At 43.6% G+C, this 22,800-nt stretch overlaps 2 protein-coding genes across 4 annotated transcripts; one reads left to right on the top strand and one right to left on the bottom strand.

Moving 5' to 3' along the window:
* Window positions 1-1,093: 1,093 nt before the first annotated feature.
* LOC127761984 (myb family transcription factor MOF1-like) lies at window positions 1,094-4,111 on the bottom strand. Its single transcript, XM_052286318.1, has 6 exons — window positions 3,866-4,111; window positions 3,584-3,660; window positions 3,439-3,475; window positions 3,043-3,130; window positions 2,635-2,905; window positions 1,094-1,608 (listed from the first exon to the last, which is right to left on the bottom strand). Exons 1-6 carry the CDS (start codon window positions 3,993-3,995, stop codon window positions 1,291-1,293), a joined length of 921 nt encoding a protein of 306 aa, XP_052142278.1. The 5' UTR covers window positions 3,996-4,111; the 3' UTR covers window positions 1,094-1,290.
* A 5,502-nt stretch (window positions 4,112-9,613) lies between these two features.
* LOC127761912 (protein argonaute 1A) lies at window positions 9,614-21,179 on the top strand. 3 transcript variants are annotated; one of them, XM_052286244.1, is made up of 23 exons: window positions 9,614-9,837; window positions 14,537-15,216; window positions 15,314-15,534; window positions 15,608-15,757; window positions 15,838-15,971; window positions 16,587-16,696; window positions 16,783-16,889; window positions 16,998-17,136; window positions 17,266-17,382; window positions 17,983-18,090; window positions 18,183-18,254; window positions 18,465-18,587; window positions 18,705-18,870; window positions 18,950-19,071; window positions 19,160-19,297; window positions 19,423-19,565; window positions 19,647-19,709; window positions 19,787-19,850; window positions 19,930-20,065; window positions 20,178-20,251; window positions 20,351-20,445; window positions 20,542-20,573; window positions 20,673-21,179. In XM_052286244.1, exons 1-23 carry the CDS (start codon window positions 9,798-9,800, stop codon window positions 20,885-20,887), a joined length of 3,249 nt encoding a protein of 1,082 aa, XP_052142204.1. In that variant the 5' UTR covers window positions 9,614-9,797; the 3' UTR covers window positions 20,888-21,179. The 3 variants fall into 3 exon arrangements, with proteins under 3 accessions (XP_052142204.1, XP_052142205.1, XP_052142206.1); XM_052286245.1 differs by lacking the exon at window positions 9,614-9,837 and adding an exon at window positions 12,557-12,914; XM_052286246.1 differs by lacking the exon at window positions 9,614-9,837 and adding an exon at window positions 12,557-12,928.
* The last annotated feature ends 1,621 nt before the right edge of the window (window positions 21,180-22,800 follow it).

The following is a 22,800-nucleotide window of genomic DNA, read 5'->3' as shown; positions in this document are numbered from 1 at the left end:
GACAAGGAATAACAATTTCAGGACAGGAGGAATCTTCTTTGTTCAGCACATTCCTGCAGATGCAGGAGCTGTCAAAGTCGGTGGCAAACTGGTAATGGGTGATTTTTCTTATAGGCCGCCCTCATTTCATTTCCACTATATCTAGTTAAAATGTGCAGACCTTTCATAGTTCATGTATGAATTAAACTGTATTTGTGGTATGTTGCAAAGATCTTGTGAAAAATTTGAATTCATGAGGGCCCAAAGTTTGCATTCCTTGATGTGTCTAACTAGGGAGGTGAATTGAAAAAAGGGAATTTTTTTTTTTTGAAAAAGATAATGGACAAAGGTTGTGTTTAGTTCCCTTCAAACTTTTAAAAATTCCATCACAACAAATGTCTGGACACATGCGTGGAGCATTAAATGTGGATGAAAAAAAAACAATTACACAACTTGCATGCAAATTGCGAGACGAATCTTTTGTGCCTAATTACGCAATGATTTGATAATATGGTGCTACAGTAAACATTTGCTAATGATGGATTAATTAGGCTTAATAAATTCGTCTCGTAGTTTACAGGCAGAATCTGTAATTTGTTTTGTTGTTAGTCTACGTTTAATACTTCAAATGTGCGTCCGTATACGTCAAGAAAAAATTGGAGGAGGAACTAAACGCGGCCAAACTAGCACACAAAGCTCAAATGAGGGGAAAAAAGGGTACATGTCTGAAATGCTACTGTTTTGCGTTTGAAATTCTAGCCACTTCTACCAGAGGCCTTGCCAAAGTCAAATATAAGTCACGCATAAAGTACTATTCATATTTTACAATCTAATAACAATAAAATTACTAATCATAAAAAAAATTCAAATAAGATGAACAATTAAAGTTGGACACGAAAACTCAAGTCCGCTCTTAAAATGGGACGGAGCGAGTTCATGTTTAGGAACCGTGTAGCGTGTACTCCCTCCGTTTCACAATGTAAATCATTCTAGTATTTTTCACATTCATATTGATGTTGATGAATCTAGACATATATATTTATCTAGATTTATTAACATTAATATGAATATGGGAAATGCTAGAATGAATTATATTGTGAAACTGAGGAAGTAATATACTCATATGTAAATCGTGTGTCGAGTAGCTAGCTTATAAGTTTGAACTTGCTCTAATACCTTGATCCATACGATCAGCAATCACAGCTTCGAGGGTGTTTCACGAGAAACGAGATCAGCAGAAATTAGTAATAGCATCATGACGAGGGACTGATCAACAAAAACTACCATAATTATTAATATTAATGATCTAAATTATGATCCACATATTGACAGGGAAAGTTCCAGGTTAACTCTCCGGCCAACAAAGCTGCACCCTGGAGGCCCAGAGCAGTCAGTACTGAAGTTCCTCGGCGACGGCGAGATAACGCAGCTGGCCTCGCTGGGCCAGGAGGAGATAGCGTTCGCAGCTTTCTGGTCGACGGCTAGCGACAGCGGCGGTGCGCGTTTCTTGACTTGTTCATCTCTAGTTGCACTTCTCACCATGAAGAATCTACTTTCGTGGTTCTCCTTGCAAGATATCTTCATGTTCCTGACCATATGGTTCAGTTGATGTGCTTTGGGTTTACTAATCTGCAAAATCCAACGACACAGCAAAGGTTAGGAAGATATATCAAACTGTTCTAAATGTTTAACTGCATTTCAAGCAAGACAGGCTTTGTTTTGTCCTGCTGCAACTGTCAAATTTATTTCCCTGATATGCAGGTTGATAGCCCATATATACGAGTGCAGTGAAACTGTAACACACAGAAGGAGCTACAGATCGAGCTAATGTGCTTCCAAAGCAAAATATTTGACACTAGTCAACTTTTGCTACTAATTTGCAGCCGGAGCAGGGGCACCAGAGAGCTTTCATGATCTTGTTCTTTCCGTCCGCACCGCGCCATCATCGTCCATCATGAAACTGCTGCGTGCAACTGCAAGGATAGCAACCGAGTTCTGCAAAAAGCCACTTCTTTTGGCTTATCATTGTCGATGAGCTGAAGGGAATGCTCTGAGGCAAAGTTACACCACCGTCGTGTTCCTATCAGAAAACAGGGCTCTCAAGGGCCATTTGTGGCAGTGTCCTATATATACTGGTGCCTAGTACAACTGTGACAGTGTATGTACCACACTGTCCTAGTATTTCTATACAATGTATAAATTCTATTAATCCTGTTCTTTTCTTCTCTCTCTCTTTTTTGAAGGACACGTCTGGAGTTTGTTGACCTTTGCTGGGATGTGCATGAACATGCCCATTTCGATGCCAATCAGAGATATGACTCCCAAGTCCTAATAGGTAAAGTGTCCTAGTATATCTTTGGACACTCTAGTCCAGTTCCATATAAGTGAACATGTTATAGTATGCACGATGAGGGAAAGGAGGTAGGTATCAGCAAATCTAGCTAGCATCTGGGAGAATTATACGAAAAAAATATTACGCCAACCATGCAGCAATATGCATAAAGCTAGGAAGAAAAGACTAGAGATAGTGAGAGACATGTGAAGAGAAAGATCAGTGGCGGCAAAGCAGTTAAGACAAGAGAGCTAGATGTATCTTCTTTTGATAAGCCTTTTGTTCTTGCCCTAGCTAAGGTTTCTTTTAGCTTTTCTTTTTACCTGGTGTACCATAAAGGGCTCCTCTCTTCTTCCCTGCACCCAAAATCCCAGTGCCTGATGAAGGCTTGAAGCAGCAGCAGCAGGAGCACGAGCACGAGCGGCAGCTGCAGCATCGTGTTGATCTGATCTCCTCCTATCCATGGACACTTCTTGCAGTCGCATACAATCATCGATGAAGTACCGGGTGCCTGCAGGAGGAGCACTACTCCTCATGTCACTGCTCCCTTCCATGCATCTGTATTTGCCTGAAGCTTCTGTCCCTACCTTGGCCCTGTTCATCCAAAGAGAAGAGCGAGAGAATGAGTATGGAAAAGGTGCTTGTGCCTTAAAGAGATTAGGCCACTAAAGATGATCTTTTTAACTTAGCACTATTGGGAGCTAGCTAGAAAAAGCTAGCGGCAGCAAAACCTTTTTATGGGTGGGCACATGAATTCCTTGGGGCTCTGCTCATCACTGCCGAATGAATGCTGCTTCAGATGTAGCTGTGGCTGCATATCTGATGGTAACATGAGAAAAGAATAAGAATAAAGTCGGTTTAGCTTTCCATTAGCAATTCACATGTGTGCTGAAGAATTACAGCCCCCACAAGTCCACAACCACAAAGTGAGGTCCTAATTTACACCAACCAGAACTGGGAAGTTTCAGGAAGTTTAGATCTCTTGTTTCAGATAGAGTAATGTAATTAGTATACAATAATTAGGCACGTATAACATTGTCGAATTATTACACTATAATCAGCTCCTGTAAAGCATAATCCAATCCCAATTCCCAATAAAGAGAAGAACTAAGTTAACAAAGCCTCACCGTTTTGTCCAATGCCATGCCGTGTGCCTCTGTACATCTGTCGAAATTAAACAAACAGTAAATTCTGGTGTACTTTCTTATAATTCCATGGTCGATGACTAGTATAGCAAAATAACGCCTGAAGAACGGGAGAATTGAAGCTGACCTGTAGGTGACTTTTAACGTGAGATATGGTAAGCCCTCTGACATCCATGAGCTGAAGAATGAGCTTAGGAGTTGCTTCTGCAGTTAAACAACACCATTGAGAACATGAGGCCATTGGAAGACAGAGATCGCATGAATGTACGCACGCGTAAGTGAGGGTGAACAAACAAATGGATAAACAACACCCGTTCCAGAGAGAGATCGAAGCAGAGATCAGCAAGAAAGCAGGAGAAAGGAATCAATTGAAGTGACTGATCTGATCGACGATCGATCGAGGCATTACTTTGTTGGCCGCCAAGGCAGTCGATGGCTCGCACGAAGCTGCGGTGGAGCTCCGCGGTCCATCTCAGCCTCGGCACCTTGGACCTGTTGTACTGCCTCGCGGCTCCCTTCCTCTCGCCGCTAATTCCCATTTTACCACTCGCTCGATCGATCGATCTCCCACTCTCCACGCCGTTTCGCTTGTCGCCGCCGCCGTCGCGCGCGCAAGCGCTATAGCTCTCTCTGACGTCGCGCGTGTGGTGTTTGCCTTGTGGGCTTTGGCTGATGGCTATGCGCTCATGGCTGCTATATATCGATCGTTGGGCGTACTACGTACGGAGTACGTGTGCGGTAGCCGTCTAGGGTTCGCGACAGCGTGCCAGGCGGCGGGCATCGGCAATAGCGATCGATCTGACGGATCCGCGCGCGCGCGGCGCAACCACGCCCCGCATCACGAGACGAGACGCGAGATGCATGGCGCGGCCATCATTAGCGGGAATTCAATGGGATCGATGGCTAGCTAGCTGCTGCTCGGCTCAGCTCAGAAAGCGCGCGCGGGCGGACGGACGACAGGAAACGCGCTGCACGTTTTGTCGACCGATCGATCGATGGGATGCACAGTGTATATAATTGCCGCTGTACATTGCGCTAGCTAGCTAGCTACGGTGGAGCTAACGTAGTTAGTTACTCCCAGTGACGTATAAGGGAAGAGAGGAGGACTAAGCAGACTAGATAAAACTGCAACTCTCCTAGCTTTTCTGTAAAAAAGTTTAGTAGGGGTTTCGTGGCGACTCCTATGGCCCTCGCGTTAATAGTGGAGGCTTAAAGTCATCACCGTCTTCATGTTAGATTCGTCCCAGGCTACTAGCTAGCTTGTACAAGTACGTGCTTACCAATGTGTGTTTATGCATACCTGCACGAGTACATGTGAGCCTACGTGGGCAGAGCTGTTTGATGGCATTGCAGTAAGCAGTTACGGCGCAGATGGAAGAATATATCAGGCACATTCAGAACGGCCGGGACCTCACCCCTTGCTGCGTGGAGGAAACGTACATATAGGCATCGAGAGCTAGCTAGGTAGTAGGTGACATGGCTAGCTAGCTCCGAGCCTCCGACGATCCGGCTTTGACTGCTCGATCGAAACGTACATGGTCGATCATGGTGTGATGTGGCCCTGTGGCTAGCATGCGAGAATCGCGTCGTTACTCGGAAAACCTGAGAGACACAGACGCGATTCTCGCACTACCGCTCGTTGCACGTTGCCCGTTGTTGGTTTCTTCCGTTCTAGGCACCGGCAAGCCGCCCGCAAGCGCTATAACGTACTACCTTCATCTCAAAATATAGCAATTTTAAACTATGATATGAATCTGGACAATAGACATACGCTATGATCAGTACGACACGAGCCGTCGCGCGTCCAGGCATGACCCGATCGCGATCGACCAGAATTCCCACTGGACCACCGGGGAGTACGTACATGAAATTTAGCAACCGCGCGCGCTTCTGCCCGCGCGCATCACGGCCCATGCGTGTGTGGCTTGCGTACCATGTACTCCGTAGTAGATGCTTTTCGCAGTGCACGAGAGGGCGGCATGCCGGCGGGGCACAACGGCATACTAGTAGCTAGCTCGCGTACTTCGTTCGGTCGAACGAACAGCACAAGGGACCGGAGACACGGGCACACAACTCACGTCGATCGGTAGGCGTGTACTGTGCAAAACATACTGGAACATAACTCGTAAACGGAAAAGACTCGGACCGAGAAATTTGGTCACTTTATCCAGAGGCGGAGCTAGGTTTGGAGGAGAGGGGGGCTCAACCTTCTTCTTCCTCCTCCAGTCCCCTCTCTCCCCCATTTTCTTCTTCCTCTCCCTCTTCCCTCCCCCCCCCCCCCCCCTCCTCCCTCATATTTCCATGGAGTCCAGTGGGGTAGCGGGGCTCGAGCCCCCGCCCCCACGCTAGCTCCGCCGCTGACTTTATCCTGTTTAGCATACTTTTTCAGATCTAAAAATTTTTTAGAACTTGTTACTTAACTTCAAATAATCGTGGGTCTGTGACCGTGAATAATTTTTAATATTTGGATTGATCATTTTGTTTATATTTCAAAGAAATTATAACATTTTAAACCCCTTATAATTTAACTTACAAACTTTAGACCCATTTTGTATTTCAAATAAAACCTAATTCAATCACTGGATCTAAGCAATTTTTATTCGGTCCATTCGGCCACTTTCATGGTTAACTGAAATACTTTAACAAATAGAAATTTGATAGTAGGCCCACCACCAGCCCAACAATATATATAGTAAACGAGGGGGTAAGGTTGGGAATCTCAAGTTAAGAATACAGCCAACTCTCTCTGTATTCCTCTCCTCACGGCCCCACCCACATGGGGTTTACGATTCCGAGATAACCTTCCGTTTCGGGCTCTCACAGAATGACGATTTTTCGCAAAATCCGGTGAAAAGTCGGTAGATTCCAAATAAATTTCATAAACCAAAATTTGAATACAAATTCTCTGAGTTTACTGATTAGCTCGTGAAAACCAGTCGGCTTTGGTGAAATTCCGAGCGAAATAACCGAAATTTCAATTGGTGACTAGAAAAATAGGAAAAAGCCTCGTCGAAACCTCGAAATTTCGTGAAATTCGATTGGTTTTCATCGGAATTGTGAATCCTGCACCCACCCAGCTGATCTGATGTTTGTTTATAGCTAGATTTTTGCAAAATGCCTATGCTCCTCAATTCTCACTCATAGGGTCTATTGTCCAATCTGGTCATGACCAAGACTGAATTGCTCGGTCTTTAATTCTATTGTTCAGAGCTGATCATGCTTTAATTTCCATTGACAGAAATCTACTAAAGAACGAATACCTAGACTGAATTTATCAGTCTAACCGAATACACACCTAGGCATGTCGGCTCTAACGAAAGAGACTAGTTATATATCACTCAAAATCACACAAATGCAATTACAAATATAAAGATAATTTAATTACATTATAACTACATTTAAATTGTAGTGTAATTTCATTCAATCGTTACTTTTTTGAATAATCAAACCAACCCATACATGCGTGTAGCTGGACTATATCAATGTACTCATTTCGTTCCATAAAAAACCAACCTAATACTAGATATGTACTACATTGATTTTTTATGAAACAGAGGGAGTAAATGAGTAAAGGATGAAATTAGGTCTAACTTGACAGCTTGATCGGTAAAAAATTGAAATCCAGTGAAAATCATATGTCAAAATAAAACGTATGATTTTTAAGGAAAAAAAACAAAACGGCATATATATAGCAAAGGAATAAGTCCACTTTGACTCCCTTAAAAGTGACCCGAATTTAATTCATGACCCTAAACCGTAAAACCGGATATCTCGACACCTGAACTATTGAAACCGGTGCAATTTGACTCCCTTGGTAGTTTTGGAGGGTGGTTTCGCTGACGTGGCGCTGACGTGGCAATGTTGACCTAGTATGTGGGTTGACGTGGCACTTAAGTGGCATTTGAATTAAAAACGTATACGTGGGACCAGTTTGTCATTCATACATATTGAAAATTGTAGGGCCCACTGACATGTGGGCCCCACATGTCATCCCCTTTCTCTTCTTCCTCCCCTCTTTCTTTCTCTTTCTCTTCTCTCCCCTTACGGCCGGCCGCGGGGGGAATAGGCTACAACGGCGGTGGGTAGGGGCCAGAGCGGCGGCGGCGGATTGCAATGTGGAGGAGGAGTCGGCTATATACTGGGCGAACGGCGCGGCCACGGGAGTAGTAGTAGGAGTGGGCGCCGCTTTTCGCCTCCTGACCCGGAGTTGGGGTCGTGGAGGGTTCCGGCCATGGGGGGGCCGAGACGGCAGCCTCCTAGGGCATGAAATGCGGCGAGTGTAGGTGAAGGACTCTCCCCTGAGCTCCACAACCACACGCCGTTGGCCTGCATGGTACGCGCCACGGACACCGCCGGGGCGTTGGGCGGTGACCAGCGCGCGCCGTCGTGGCGAGGCAGGTCGACGCGGTCGTCATGGAAGGTGAGCTCGCCGCCGCCGCTCTGCCCCCGCCCGCCGCCGCTACAACCTGTCATGTGACCCCCGCGGCCGGCCGAAGGGGCGAGAAGAGAAAGAGAAAGAAAGAGGGAAGGGAGGAAGAGGGGAGGAAGATCAGTGGGCCCCACAATTTTTAATATGTGTGAATGACAAACGGGTCCCACGTATGCGTTTTTAATTCAAATGACACCTAAGCGCCACGTCAACCCACATACTAGGTCAACATTGCCACGTCAGCGCCACGTCAGCGAAACCGCCCTCCAAAACCACCAAGGGAGTCAAATCGCACCGGTTTTAATAGTTCGGGGTCGAGATATCCGGTTTTGCGGTTTAGGGACATGGATTAGATTCGGGCCACTTTTAAAGGAGTAAAAGTGGACTTATTCCTATAGGAAATTCGCCGACGAAATGAATTGTAGCCTAAAGAAGCCCACTAGAGGCCCAGTACAACACCCTCTCGAGACAGGGGGAACACAACGCGTGCATGAGCTGCCTCGCACTTGCAGGCGAACCGAGAGAAGCCGCCGGAGCTCGGAAAGGCCTTGCAACTTTGCAACTTGTAACTCTGCGATCCTGATGCTGCCTCGCAGTCGCTGCCGCTCGCTCGCACACCCAGATTGGTCTCCGTTGCGCTTTACACCTGCGCACGCAACGAGTACGCTATCTACTAGTGCCTCCAGACAGACACTTGCCTTTTCTTAATTGTTCTCGAGTAGGTGCAAAAGCCGAGGGTTGCACGAGTGCACGGCATATTCCCGTCTCATTGCTACTTGATCACGAAACAGGGCACAACAATCACAGGGGAATTAATGGCTTAATGCTCGCTTTCCTCCCCCTAACCTCCTTTGCCTTTGCATGCGATTGCCGGAAATTAACCGATGCTTTTGTGCACGGCCATTGTGGCGTGTGACTAGCTAGGCGCTCTATGCGTTAAACAAACCCCTGAATATGTAAAGCAGATACAGTATAGTCGTATAGATAGGCCATGGAATTAAGGTCTCCGTAATTGTTTAGTTGCAAAAGGATAAGCACCAAACCAAACTGGCCACTTGCCTCTGAAAACAACCAATTGGTGGCGCGAAGCGGCAGAGCCACATAAAGCGTCAATCCAGTGATCCGTCTCTTTCCTGCGTACTATATCACATATTCGAGGCTCGAAACCACTCACAACGACCCTGATATATAGTGACATGGAGTACCGGGCTACTGTACTGGAATTGGCCTTCCTCCCGTCCAGGGCCCCACATGTCATTGTCACCTCCTAATTAACCCCGAAGGCAACGCACTGTCCTAGCTAGACAACTCCCGGCTAATAACATTAATCATCGCCAGTTTGATCTTGCTAGCAGGAGCAGAAAGCATGGCCGAATCAAGCTACTTCATTAGCCACAATATAATCTGCAGGGCAAGCTAGCTAGCTAAGGCACAGCTGCAAATGGGTGCCAATGGCCTCCCTGTTTCCGAACAGTGCGTGTGGTGCCTCACCATTAAGTCCATTGCCACCACTTCACCAGCAGCGAGATAATAGCTAGATTAGATAGCAATCTGGTTTGCAGGTAGCGACCGTGCGTTGCTGCTGCGTCGTCCGCCAATACTACACATACACCATCGCCGATTCCCCCGGTGTCGCTTTCTCGCGCGCGAGCGGCCACCACACCCACCGCCAAATCAAACACCGGTTCTTTATCTATAAGGACGCACCCCTCTCTCTCTCGCCTCCACCTCCTCCAATTATTTCTTTGTTCTCCTCCTCCTGATTCGTCGTCCGTCCCTAGGAAGCAAAAGGAGAAAGTTTCCACTCTTTGTCTGCGGGATATATCATATATATCTCAATCGATCGACGAAGTGATCAGGGGCTAGCTCCTTTGCGCTGCGGCTTTGACCGCGGTGTCGAAGCTTCTTGCACATGGCCTTCCAGTTGGACAACGGGTACTACTCCCATCAAGGTACGCACGCATTCCCGCTTTTAGTTGCCTCTCCGATCGCGATCGCTGTTTCTTCCTCGATCCTCGCTTCTTCAGTTCTTCTTCTTCCTATTTGATTCTTCTTCCCTTCTTTGCTTCTGTGAACACAGTTTTTGCCTGTCGATCGAACTGTACGTACGTGAGATGCCCATTAGACTGTTGCGGTTGGTGTTAGTGCTACAGTTACTAAATAGTCTCCCGTGCATGTTGTAACAAAGCAGTTGTTTTCCAACCTGTTCCCCTGTCGCTGGTGGATGCAGCTCCCCCTTTTGTCGTTCTTGATCTTGATTTGACGTGCACCGGGATACGGCCAAATTAGGGGGGCGGCCTGGGCCGGGAGACGGATTGAGAGGATCGGCTGATCGATCAGGTTAGGGATAATGATTGCTAGCACAGGCTCTTCTGCCGTCGAATGTTCGATCGGCGGAGCTGGGTTAATCTGGACCGGGAGTGTCGACATGCTGCCGTTCTGGCGTTCTCTCGGTGAGTCCAGCAAACCTTCGCACTGCCAGAACATTAGCCAATCAAATCAATGAACAGGAGAACGAATTTGACAGATGAACAATATGCTTGCAACTTCGATGAGAAGGATTAGGAAAAATGAAATGTACCAAATACGACAGGTGAGCAGGAAATTTGACTCGCGATTTGGCAGATAAGCCAAGGACAATAATAGTGGAATAACCAGTGGGAAGACAAAGCTTGTTTCTAATCCACGTGAAACCGAAATAGCCACGGAGGTTGGTGGGGCCCGCGCGATCTTGTTTAACGGAAGCCACACTGACCGAGGAAGGGCCCCGCGGGCCAGGTCGTGGGTGCCGCACCAGGTGCGCGCGGTGGGGGGCCTTGCAGGTGGGCCCCACGTGACACGTTTCGAGGCTTTAGCGGTCCAGGTTTTTTTTTTCCATCAGTGGGCCGAAGCCGCCTCTGGCCCACTGGCTAGCTGCTGACATGTAGGAAGGCGTCAGCGGGCCGGCCCACTCCCCACTTGGCATCTTTCGATGTGTACTCCATTTTCCTTTTATTTTTCCCTACATTATATGTGTACTGCTCCTAGTACGCATTTCCTTTAACAACGATTATTATAACACAACCAAATCTACTAGAAGCAGCTGTCTATATGTATGGACGGTTTACCAGTAAACCTGGCGATTGCTTGTTCTTCCTTGTGCATAGATCAAACCGGTTGCATAAACAGATAGACTAGTCTAACATGTGCAGATTGACTTGCACATCTCAAGAAAAGTATATCTTCTACGAGGCCTCAAAAAAAGTTTAACCAGGAGTAAAAACCATCCATAAAAAAGTACCACTACGTACTGGATGACTTGAAGTAGTACGTGTTAGTACAACAGTACATGGCAGTTGTGGTCTTGAGATTTTCATGTTTGTACTTCAAACTTGTATACGTCGCATTCGCTTCTATACGATGCTGGAGTGACTGGTTTTATCCTCCGAAAGCTCTTGACCATGGACTTGTTGTCCTTATAGACTTGAAAGGCTACACTGTCGGCTTCCACAGCAACGTTTAGGTCAAGTTTGAGAGCGGATTCTCTACTTATTATAAAGATAAATTATTACTTATTAAATAGGCTTAGCAAACAGTTTATTAACGAGTTATCTAAATAATGGAAAGGAAGAAAATATTTTTGGGAAAACATATGTTTAAACGCGTGGAACAAACAGTCTAATAAAACAGCGAAAATAACAGTCTAAAATCGTGCTTTACTAGCATCGTGGCTCAATGTTATACCAAGTACCTATGCACGTTTTAGTCCTTGAAGTTTTCAATTTTACCTTTTTTTAAGATAATAGACTAGATATAGTTAAAACACTCAACTTCCGCTATTAAAGTGTTTAAAAATTCAAGGACGTTTCGCTCTTAATACCAAATCAAAATTTGATAAGTCTTAACAAAAATATAAATTTTTGGTAGTATCTATCATACATACCCTCCGATCCATTGTTGGGTCTAACTTTCATACAAGAAGTACTAGAAGAGTTTAACTAGAATAACCTTTTCGATAGATGTATTTATTTTGAAATACGAGGGTGTAGAAGCGAACAAATTCAAGGGATTATTATCACCAACAATCATCCTATTTTATTCCCAAAATTGATTTCGAGAGTTTTCAGTGAAAAAATCCGATCCAATCCGATCCAACAGATCCAAAAAGCACTGCACTAGTTTTGGATTTTCTATCCCCATATATTTTGCTATGTGGATTTAAAGGTAAGAGAGCAACTCTCCATCTCTAGTTGGTGTGTTTCTCTCTCCTTCCCCGTGGATTTTGAGGGTGAGAGCGACTCTCAATCTCTGGTACGTGTGCGAGCGCTGAAAATTTATGTTGGGAGCATGCTGAGTGTGGAATGAAAAAAACAGAAATTTCTATTGGTAGTTTAACAAAAGATCCACTCTTAATTTTGGGATTAAAATTAGGCTATCTTTGAGCTTTTTCACTCCCTATTTAGGTTAGGAAACTAAAAAAATTAAATTTTGGGTATAGATTATCGCTAATCTGCTGGTGCTCTTAGAAATCTATTTAGGACAATTAAGATTATAAAACGGATGTTTCTCCTTATCAATTACCATTCGGTTTTTCAGACTCCTTAAAATACGGAGGAAAACAGGGAGAAGATTGACACGAAAATAAAGCAGAAAGGATAAAAGTGTCTCCACCCGCAGCCCACGAGTGCACGACCGACCTCGCCCAAAACCGCTCTCCCGTCACCCTCGTCCTCACCCCGGTTCGCTCGCCCCTCGCCTCCCCTACCCCTAGTCCCCTTCGCCGCGCACGCGCACCCGCACCCGCACCGAGACCTCGACCCCCCCCCGCAGCCGCCACCTCCTTCCTCGGCTCCGCTACCGCTAGGCGCTCGCCCGCCGCCGCCGCCCGTCTTCCTCCATCGGCCCGGCGCGCCGCGTCGTGCCCGCGCTCGTCCGCACCGGCTCTTGCGCCGGCGCCGGCGCCGACGAAGGGGGAGAGTCACCGGTTCCAGCGCTCTAATCGTTCCCCTACCCAGCAATCCCTGTTGGGCCATCCGTCTCGATTTGTAAGGTAGGTGCCCCGAGGTAGGTGCCCCGCGTGAGTGAGACGTGTTAGTGTTGGGGTTGATCTGCAATATCCTGTAATTTGTTTGTTGGTTGATGCGATGTTGTTCTATGCTATTGCTACCTGATTTCCTTTGTTTGTTGGTTGATGCGATGTTGTTCTGTGCTATTGCTACCTGATTTACCTCGATGTTTACAATGCAGATTGTTATACACGATCTGTAGTATTTATTTGGAAAAGAACCTAATCAATGCAATCCTTCCGATATATACCTAATCCTTCGTTAAACATAGTATTTATTTGGAAAAGAACCTAATCAATGCAATCCTTCTGATATATACCTAATCCTTCGTTAAACATAGTATTTAGGATGCAAAGATGATGCTGGATAAGCAACCATATATGCAATCCATCTGATATATACTTCGTTAAACATAGTATTTAGGATGCAAAGAAAGATGATGCTGGATAAGCAACCATATATGCAATCCATCCGATATATATAAACATAGTACTTAAGTTAAGATGCAAGATACAAGATGATGCTGGCGTGGTCTGAAAATGGAAAACCTAATACTCTGTATAAACATAGTACTTACATGCAAGATGATGCTGGCGTGGTCTGAAAGTGGAAAACCTAATACTTTGTATAAACATAGTACTTACATGCAAGATGATGCTGGCATGGTCTGAAAGTGGAAAACCTAATGAGTGTTTAAGATGCAAGATGATGCTGCACCCATTTATTTTTCTTTTCTTTTGCATTTCCCTATTATTTACTTTTCTTCCTCAGCAAAATTACTTCCACTACATTGCTCATTAAACTTCCATTTCATTTCCAAGTTCCCATCTCTCCCATTTCCCTATTATTTACTTTTCTTCTTTAGCAAAATTACTCCCACTTGATCACGCATGTCATATTTGTTTGTGGCTTTCTAACATTGTCAAGGGATTTCCAAGTTCCCATCTCTCCCATTTCCCTATTATTTACTTTTCTTCTTTAGCAAAATTACTCCCACTTGATCACACATGTCATATTTGTGTGGCTTTCTAACATTGTCAAGGGAATTAGGATGATGTGACTTGTTTAATTACCTTGTCGAATTTCGTCCTATTCAGTATTCACAATGATTCTCGCTCACTTTCTCCGACTTTTTAGCATGCTGACCTGAGTATTGACTACTGTCGATCACTGCATCTCATGTGGAAAAAGAAAAAAGTTTATCTTGTTGCTTGTAACTCCTCTTTTTCTTTTAATGCATGAATCTGGGAGCAGCTGCACTTTGTAAAGATACTTTGAATTTTTGGGGGTATTTGGGGACATAACAAAGATAGTATCATTAATATGGTGGCAAAGACTATGTAATATTATGTGCTGTACCGCCGTTGCCTGAAAGATTATAAACCATGTTGTAATTCAGGTCATTCGATGTGGCAGATGTAGTATCTTCGATTGTATGGCAATGATGGATTTCCCTCTTTCTATTTATTATAGTATTTGCCTGGTCATTCTACTTTCTTATCTGTTATGCACTTGATTTTGTGCCTTGGGCCTCCATCACTCTTTAGATTTGTATTAGCCTATGATAATAATAATACTAAAGCTATAACTGCACCTTGCATTGCAGCTTTAGCCATGATGAGAAAGAAAAAAACTGAACCCCGTAATGCTGGGGAAAGTTCTGGAACTCAACAAGCCACTGGAGCTCCTGGACGGGGTCCTTCACAGCGACCTGAGAGAGCTCAACAGCATGGAGGTGGTGGTTGGCAACCTGCCAATCCTCAATATGCTCAACAAGCTGGTCGTGGTGGTGGACAACACCAGGGACGTGGTGGACGTTACCAGGGTCGTGGAGGGCCAACATCACATCAACCAGGTGGTGGTCCGGTTGAATATCAAGCACATGAGTACTATGGCCGTGGTGTCCAACGGCAAGGAGGAATGCCACAACACAGGAGTGGCAGTGGTGGACATGGAGTTCCTGCCAGTCCATCAAGAACAGTTCCCGAGCTGCACCAAGCCTCACAAGACCAGTACCAAGCTACGGTGGTTGCACCATCACCATCAAGAACTGGCCCATCTTCGCTGCCTGTTGAGGCCAGCAGCGAAGAAGTCCAACATCAGTTTCAGGAACTTGCCATCCAGGGTCAAAGCCCCACTAGCCAGGCCATTCAACCAGCACCACCATCGAGCAAATCAGTGAGATTTCCAATGCGCCCTGGCAAGGGTACATTTGGTGATAGGTGCATCGTGAAAGCCAACCATTTCTTTGCTGAATTGCCTGACAAAGACCTTCACCAGTATGATGTAAGATCTTGTTTATGTGTCGCCTTGTTATACTTATACATATGAAGCTTTGTAACTTTTGTTGTTTTTCATGAGCTTTCATTTAACATGCTTTCAGGTGTCTATAACTCCTGAGGTTCCTTCACGTGGTGTCAATCGTGCTGTCATTGGAGAAATTGTAACACAATATAGGCAGTCTCATTTGGGTGGCCGTCTTCCAGTCTATGATGGAAGGAAGAGCTTATACACAGCTGGTCCATTACCATTTACTTCTAGGACCTTTGACGTTATTCTGCAGGATGAGGAAGAGAGCCTTGCTGTTGGGCAAGGTGCACAGAGGTACTCTCTGGACATATCAACATTCAACAATTTGATAAATTCATCTTCCAATGATTCATCTGCTTGTCTTCAGGCGTGAGAGACCATTTAAGGTCGTGATCAAATTTGCTGCACGCGCTGATCTCCACCATTTAGCCATGTTTTTAGCTGGAAGGCAAGCGGATGCTCCTCAAGAAGCTCTTCAAGTTCTTGACATTGTTCTACGTGAATTGCCTACTGCAAGGTAAATTTACCCTGCCATTTGTTGCTATATCATTATCATGTTAGCAAGCTTTTGAACATTTCTATATTTTTTATATGTAGGTACTCTCCAGTTGCAAGGTCATTTTATTCGCCTAACTTAGGAAGGCGCCAACAACTTGGCGAGGGCCTGGAAAGTTGGCGTGGTTTTTACCAAAGCATACGACCCACGCAGATGGGACTTTCTCTGAATATTGGTCAGATTCCAAGTCCTCGTTTTCATGTTCCATGTTACTACTCGAAGAAAAATAATAATTCCTTATAATTTAGAATAGCTACTTTTTTTTGCCCCCTTTAGACTAACCTGTAGGTCTGTGTTCTCATTGAATGATCTATTTGACTGACTATTGATAAATATCATTTGTGTTTTGGAAACAATAACTTAGGAGATTTCTATGATACATGGAACTCTTAACTGCTAATTCTTTTTTAATATTTCATTTCCTAGTATTTTTCCTACTTACACCACTTTCTGTTGTAGGCTGATAGTAAGAAAGTTTATCTAAGCTGCATAAATTACATGCACATCTGTGGAAGTTATCTACATAAATTACAAATTTCGATTAATTGAGCTTGTTGGTTGCAAAGCAAATTATCATAATCTAATGTTATGGTACAATAGCAGCCAATATTAGGAATCACTTGTATTTGGAAACCTTGAATCTTAGATGTTGTATTCAATATTTATCTGTCACTGGTTATGGTTGATAATCATCTAGAATGTGTGTACATTGTCATATATTGGTAAAGATCATCAAACCACATCTCTTTTCTCTTGCATCTGGGGGGTAACCTGATATTTTGTCCTGCAGATATGTCATCGACAGCATTCATTGAGCCTCTACCTGTGATTGACTTTGTTGCACAGCTTTTGAACAGAGACATCTCAGTTAGACCATTATCTGATGCTGATCGTGTGAAGGTTAGGTTATCCTATTGACTACTTTATTTGTATATTTGTGTTCTCTGTGTTTGCTTTACATGCTTCCTTACTGTCCCATTGGTCAGATCAAGAAGGCCCTAAGGGGTGTAAAGGTTGAGGTCACACATAGAGGCAATATGCGCAGGAAGTATCGCATTTCTGGCCTTACCTCGCAAGCAACACGAGAGCTGTCGTACGTAGTCTGCTTTGCTCATATCTGAAGCCTCTCTATCATGTGGTTGCAGATGTGTGTCTGATTGGATAATTTGCTGATTTCACTTGCTTGGTTTGTCCTGTATAGTTTTCCCATTGATAATCATGGTACTGTGAAGACGGTGGTGCAATACTTCCAGGAGACATATGGATTTAACATTAAGCACACAACTTTGCCTTGCTTGCAAGTGGGCAATCAACAAAGGCCAAATTATCTACCAATGGAGGTTAGTGTCCTAAAATGCCATCTTTATGAAGTATGAAGCCTCCTTTTGTTCAACACCCATTAAGGTCAGAAATGCTATAGGCACCTTTATGATATCAGAAAAGTGTTTCATATCACTCTTAACTTTCAGGTCTGTAAGATTGTGGAGGGACAGCGTTACTCAAAAAGACTAAATGAGAAGCAGATAACTGCTCTTCTTAAAGTGACCTGCCAGCGCCCTCAAGAGCGTGAGCTGGACATTTTGCAGGTAATTATGGGTGCATTTTGTTGGCAGATTACTTCCAACTGCCCTATAACATTGTTGTACTATAAAACTGTGCTATTTCATTGTTTCATGCCTTGGTGATCTATTTCTTTATTAAGCCATATGCATTTTAGGCCATGCATATAAGTTCTTCCAATATCATGTAAAATTTTTATCTACTCTTTTTGGACTGAGTATTTGAGTATGTATAAACACTTGTTATTGTATCTAGAGTTTGTATTGCCTTATGTATTGGCAAGCCCTTTATTTGTAAAGGTTTTGTGGTTTCCTTATTTCAATTTTTTGTGGGTCTGAACTCTAAAACAAGTTTTTTTAGTTCTTACTCAAATATCCAATGCTTTGCTATTGTACCCACAGTTGAGTCCTCGTTATATTTTAATTTTGGATTTAAACTGTTTCTATATGTTTTTACATATTAAGGTGGTTTGATTCATGTCAATTGTTATGCCAAAACACATTTCAAATGTAGCTCACCATCTATTTGTGTTACTTGGATGTATAACCATTAATCGGGTTCCCTATTGGAACATCAGAATCGGCTTCTAAGTTTTATAATTTTATTGTTTTGTCTTTGATGACCAGACTGTGCATCACAATGCATACCATCAGGATCCATATGCACAGGAGTTTGGCATAAGGATCGATGAGCGACTTGCATCTGTTGAAGCTCGTGTTCTACCACCCCCCTGGGTAAGATCAAAGTTCAAGACATGGCTGACATTTGTCAATATCTCATGCCTTTTGTATGTTATGCCTCAATATTTGACTAATATTCTTTGCAGCTTAAGTACCACGATAGTGGCAGAGAGAAGGATGTCTTGCCAAGAATTGGCCAATGGAATATGATGAATAAGGTATGGTTTTAGAAGTGAGTTATTAGAAAACAAACCTATACGAAGCATCCCCTAAAAACAGTATTAGGCTATCCTTTTTTTCTTTTCCAATAAAAAAATTGGTTTTCTTCTGTTCTTCAATAACTGTTGCTTTGCCGTCTTTCAAGATGTCTCCCAACTATAATTGCGTACAGTTGCGACAATTAGTTTTCTTTAATGTGCTTGTTGCAGAAAATGGTCAATGGTGGTAGAGTTAACAACTGGACATGCATCAATTTTTCTCGTCATGTCCAAGATAATGCTGCTAGGAGTTTCTGTCGCGAGCTTGCTATTATGTGCCAAATATCTGGGATGGTAAGTTTTTCTTCCATCTAATGGTGCCTCCAGACATCTCTTTCAGTGTTGCTATTTGACTCTGTATATTCTTGGACCATAACATCCTTTCACATGCTTCATATCCTCTCGTTGTAGGACTTCTCAATTGATCCTGTGGTTCCTCTAGTGACTGCAAGACCTGAACATGTGGAAAGAGCGCTCAAGGCACGCTATCAAGAGGCCATGAATATACTGAAACCACAGGGCGGGGAGCTTGACCTGCTGATTGCAATATTGCCTGACAATAATGGTTCTCTTTATGGTATGCCTTTTTATTTCAAAACAACACTTGATTGTTATCTGATAAAAAAGTCTTTATTAATATGCTTGTCAATCCTCAGGCGATCTCAAAAGGATATGTGAGACTGATCTTGGATTGGTCTCGCAATGCTGTCTTACGAAGCATGTTTTTAAGATGAGCAAACAGTATTTAGCAAACGTTGCCCTTAAAATCAATGTTAAGGTTCGGAAATGTTCTACCAATTATTTTTGCCCGATTTTGTAGTTTTTTACCTTTATTTTGTAGTAATTTATATTCCTTTAATTTATAGGTGGGAGGAAGAAATACAGTACTTGTTGATGCTTTGACAAGGAGGATTCCCCTTGTGAGTGATAGGCCAACGATCATTTTTGGTGCTGATGTTACACATCCCCATCCTGGAGAAGATTCTAGCCCTTCCATTGCAGCTGTAAGTGCATAGCTTTTCAATGTTACGCATACCGTGTCTCTTTATTATCATATGATAGAACAATGACCTTTTTTATGTCTTGCGTTGCCTTCTGATTGTTTTTGGTGATTTCATGCTTCATGCAGGTTGTTGCTTCTCAAGACTGGCCTGAGGTCACCAAATATGCCGGATTAGTGAGTGCACAGGCCCATCGTCAGGAATTGATACAGGATCTTTTTAAAGTATGGAAAGATCCTCAAAGAGGAACTGTAAGTGGTGGAATGATCAGGTATATATGTCCTAGTTCGCATTGAACCTGAATATTTCTTGGTAGTAGTACATATATAAATTCTATTAGTTAAATATGCAGAGAGCTTCTCATTTCTTTCAAGAGGGCAACTGGACAGAAACCCCAGAGGATTATATTTTACAGGTAATTTTCTTCATTTGTGCACAACTGCATATTCAGTTGGTACTGTTTTTCCACATATTTAACATCTCTCATTTCAGGGATGGTGTCAGTGAAGGACAGTTTTATCAGGTTCTGTTTTATGAGCTTGATGCCATTAGAAAGGTGATTTTAATTTATCTACTTTTCTTCTCACCATGAAGTTATCTCTCTAGTCCCCGACTAACAGTTCAATAAAAACTAGGCATGTGCATCTTTGGAAGCCGATTATCAGCCACCCGTTACCTTTGTGGTGGTCCAGAAGCGTCATCACACAAGGCTGTTCGCTAATAACCACAAGGACCAGCGCACTGTTGACAGAAGTGGAAATATACTACCAGGTAATTTGTCGCCTTCCTGTAATTTTAGTTATTTTGTATATCTTGTTAACCCTATGATTGACACCTCATTTCTTTACCTGAATTTAATTTCTTTATGTTCATCTGATTTCAGGCACCGTGGTTGATTCAAAGATATGCCATCCTACTGAGTTTGATTTCTACCTGTGTAGCCATGCGGGCATTCAGGTCAGCTTTTCTGCACTTACAAATATTACTTCTCCGCAACAAAAAAAACATTCTTTTACAAGATGTAATGGACTTGATTTTACTTTATGCTATTTTTAGGGAACAAGTCGCCCTGCACATTATCATGTTCTGTGGGATGAGAACAAGTTCACTGCTGATGGTTTGCAAACTCTGACAAACAACTTGTGCTACACGTAATTTTCTTTCATGTCATTATATATTGCTATTTAGGAGTACATTATTACAAGACTAGTAAGCTAACCATTGTCCCTGTAACCCTATTATTGCAGCTATGCAAGGTGCACCCGTTCTGTATCAATCGGTAAGCAGATGACTCCTCTATTTAACCTGATTAGAAAACGTTAACCCCTTGGTCCCTCGGTGTGGCTACATATTCTTACAATGGATTTGATTTCTGCAGTTCCTCCTGCATATTATGCCCATCTCGCGGCATTTCGAGCTCGATTTTACATGGAGCCGGATACTTCAGATAGTGGGTCGATGGCGAGCGGTGCCCATACCCGTGGCGGTGGCCCCCTTCCTGGTGTACGCAGCACTAAGCCTGCTGGGAATGTTGCTGTAAGGCCGCTTCCTGATCTGAAGGAAAATGTCAAACGTGTCATGTTCTACTGCTAAGTTTGGGAATATTTGTGTATGGGGGAAAACGTCTGACGGTTTGAGTCGCCCCCTGTTATCTAAGACGGAACGACCTATAGTGTGTGTACGTTAATGATTGTGGTGCTGTGATCTATCGACCATGATCTGGTTGTTTATCTACTACTAAATTATCAACACTAGAAGTTGAGGATTCTAGACTCTTTCAGTGTGGCTACTCAAATCATATCGTCGAAGAAATGTAATAATTGACAATTACATTGCTGCCATGTTTCCAGGACAAGCTGATCTCAGCTACTGCGGTTCCTTTCCACTTGTTGGATGCGCACCTTGATTCGCAAGGATTATTAGCCTTTTGTCTCGGACAAAATTATTGCTTAGTTGGCTCCTGGTACATAGAATCTAGATTTGCATTAAGCAGTTTAGCCCACTTTTGCTCAAATAATGTCAAGGTTGAATTAGTTGTTTGATGGTAGACAGCTCTAAGTATGATTGCTTTCATTTTTATTCTTTTTTTTCCAAAGACATACATTCCAAATAGTTTGTCTGAGCATGCAGAGCAACTATCCTATACAGTGCCACAGTACATTTTCCTAGTCAACATGTAATAGTTCTGTACCTGAGCGCTCTACACTAGCTATGTTGCTTTGCTACATCTACCTACACGGCAAAGGCATGGTATATTCTACTAATTTATTCCAGCCGCTCGTCCAGACAGACCCCTACCTGGTACAAACCCAACACCAGCTGTGCACCCACGGCTGGAATTGTTTCTGAAGTTTTCATGAGCAAAACACCAAAACGGCCTACAGAAGAAGCCACAGCGATCACACAGCTCCCTTCTCCTGCACTATGATTTGCTTACTGGAAAGCTATATGTTAACCAGCATATATTCACACATTGGATTCTCCCGGCCATATGGCCCTCAGAAACTAGAACACGCCCGTGACCGTGGGCGATATATTATAGTAGTATAGATGCGCAATTATCAGCCGGTGGCTATAGGCGAAGGATCTCGCCGTGCATCCAGGCCAAGGCACGCTGCGACAACGCTACAAACAAAACAGGCGCCACATCAGCAGCAGTGCAGATGTGTGTGTGCAGAGTTGTTAACCTGGCACAAGCTAATGACAAGTGTTAGGTGAGCAAAAGCTTTCTACAGGTTCATGCAGTTAGTAAAAAGGAAGTTTAGCAACAGCTTAATTTGTTCCCGGCAGTTGGGCTGGGCAATGTAATTATAATTTGGTTCTGTAGCTCTGAGAGCTTCCAGAACACTAACACAGAATTGCAATCACCATAATTATTGTATAGTACATTGCGTACTGCTTCTAGTACAAAAGGTACAGCATATCCATCATTTTCCTGAAGATCGATTAGACATTATGAGGGCCATTACAAACGTCCGATGATATCCATGATTGTTTCACTTAAGTACACACAAGTGCATTAGTCATTAAGGACAAACAATTTATCAAGCAGAACTCTTCTAGCTGTCTGCTATTATTCTAGCATGCTGTTTACACAAGACTCTACTCTTTTGATCTTTTTATCCTTCCGTTTGAAAGCATATATGGTACCAACTGTATACTGTGCCAAATCTTAAGCTCGTCATCATCTGTATCATTAGTATTCTGTCACGGACACGACACATACAGGCAACACGACGCCACTAGGTGGCCTGTGGCGACAGACGATCTCGAAAGGTCGCTTTCACCAGCTACCAAACATTCACTTGTTTTCCCTCAGAATTATCATCAGAATGGAACGCGAGCTTCGTGCAAGCAAACCCTATAAGTATATATTAATTCGGGCGCTACCCTTTAATTACCAACGAAAAGTACGTGCAGAGATCGCCATCGAGGCTTGCAGATTGTTGACTAATTAATTTTGCCGTCTAGGTGCTGAACCTTTTTAATGCACAAATGGAATTAGG

Source organism: Oryza glaberrima, chromosome 2 (assembly GCF_000147395.1).
Source record: "Oryza glaberrima chromosome 2, OglaRS2, whole genome shotgun sequence".
In the NCBI taxonomy this organism is placed as follows: Eukaryota; Viridiplantae; Streptophyta; class Magnoliopsida; order Poales; family Poaceae; genus Oryza; species Oryza glaberrima.
Note: the sequence above shows the minus strand (reverse complement) of the source record. Positions and strands in the feature narration are given on the sequence as shown.

Bases quoted from the DNA above. Each gene is read 5' to 3' on its own strand.
- LOC127761984 (XM_052286318.1), bottom strand. From the start codon at position 3,995: ATGGGAATTAGCGGCGAGAGGAAGGGAGCCGCGAGGCAGTACAACAGG. The intron at 3,476-3,583 runs GTCAGCTTCAAT...TAATTTCGACAG, and splicing joins ACGTTAAAAGTCACCTACAG to ATGTACAGAGGCACACGGCA. The intron at 2,906-3,042 runs GTTTTGCTGCCG...TTGGATGAACAG, and splicing joins ATGTGCCCACCCATAAAAAG to GGCCAAGGTAGGGACAGAAG.
- LOC127761912 (XM_052286244.1), top strand. From the start codon at position 9,798: ATGGCCTTCCAGTTGGACAACGGGTACTACTCCCATCAAG. The intron at 19,851-19,929 runs GTGATTTTAATT...AATAAAAACTAG, and splicing joins AGCTTGATGCCATTAGAAAG to GCATGTGCATCTTTGGAAGC. The intron at 20,066-20,177 runs GTAATTTGTCGC...ATCTGATTTCAG, and splicing joins AAGTGGAAATATACTACCAG to GCACCGTGGTTGATTCAAAG.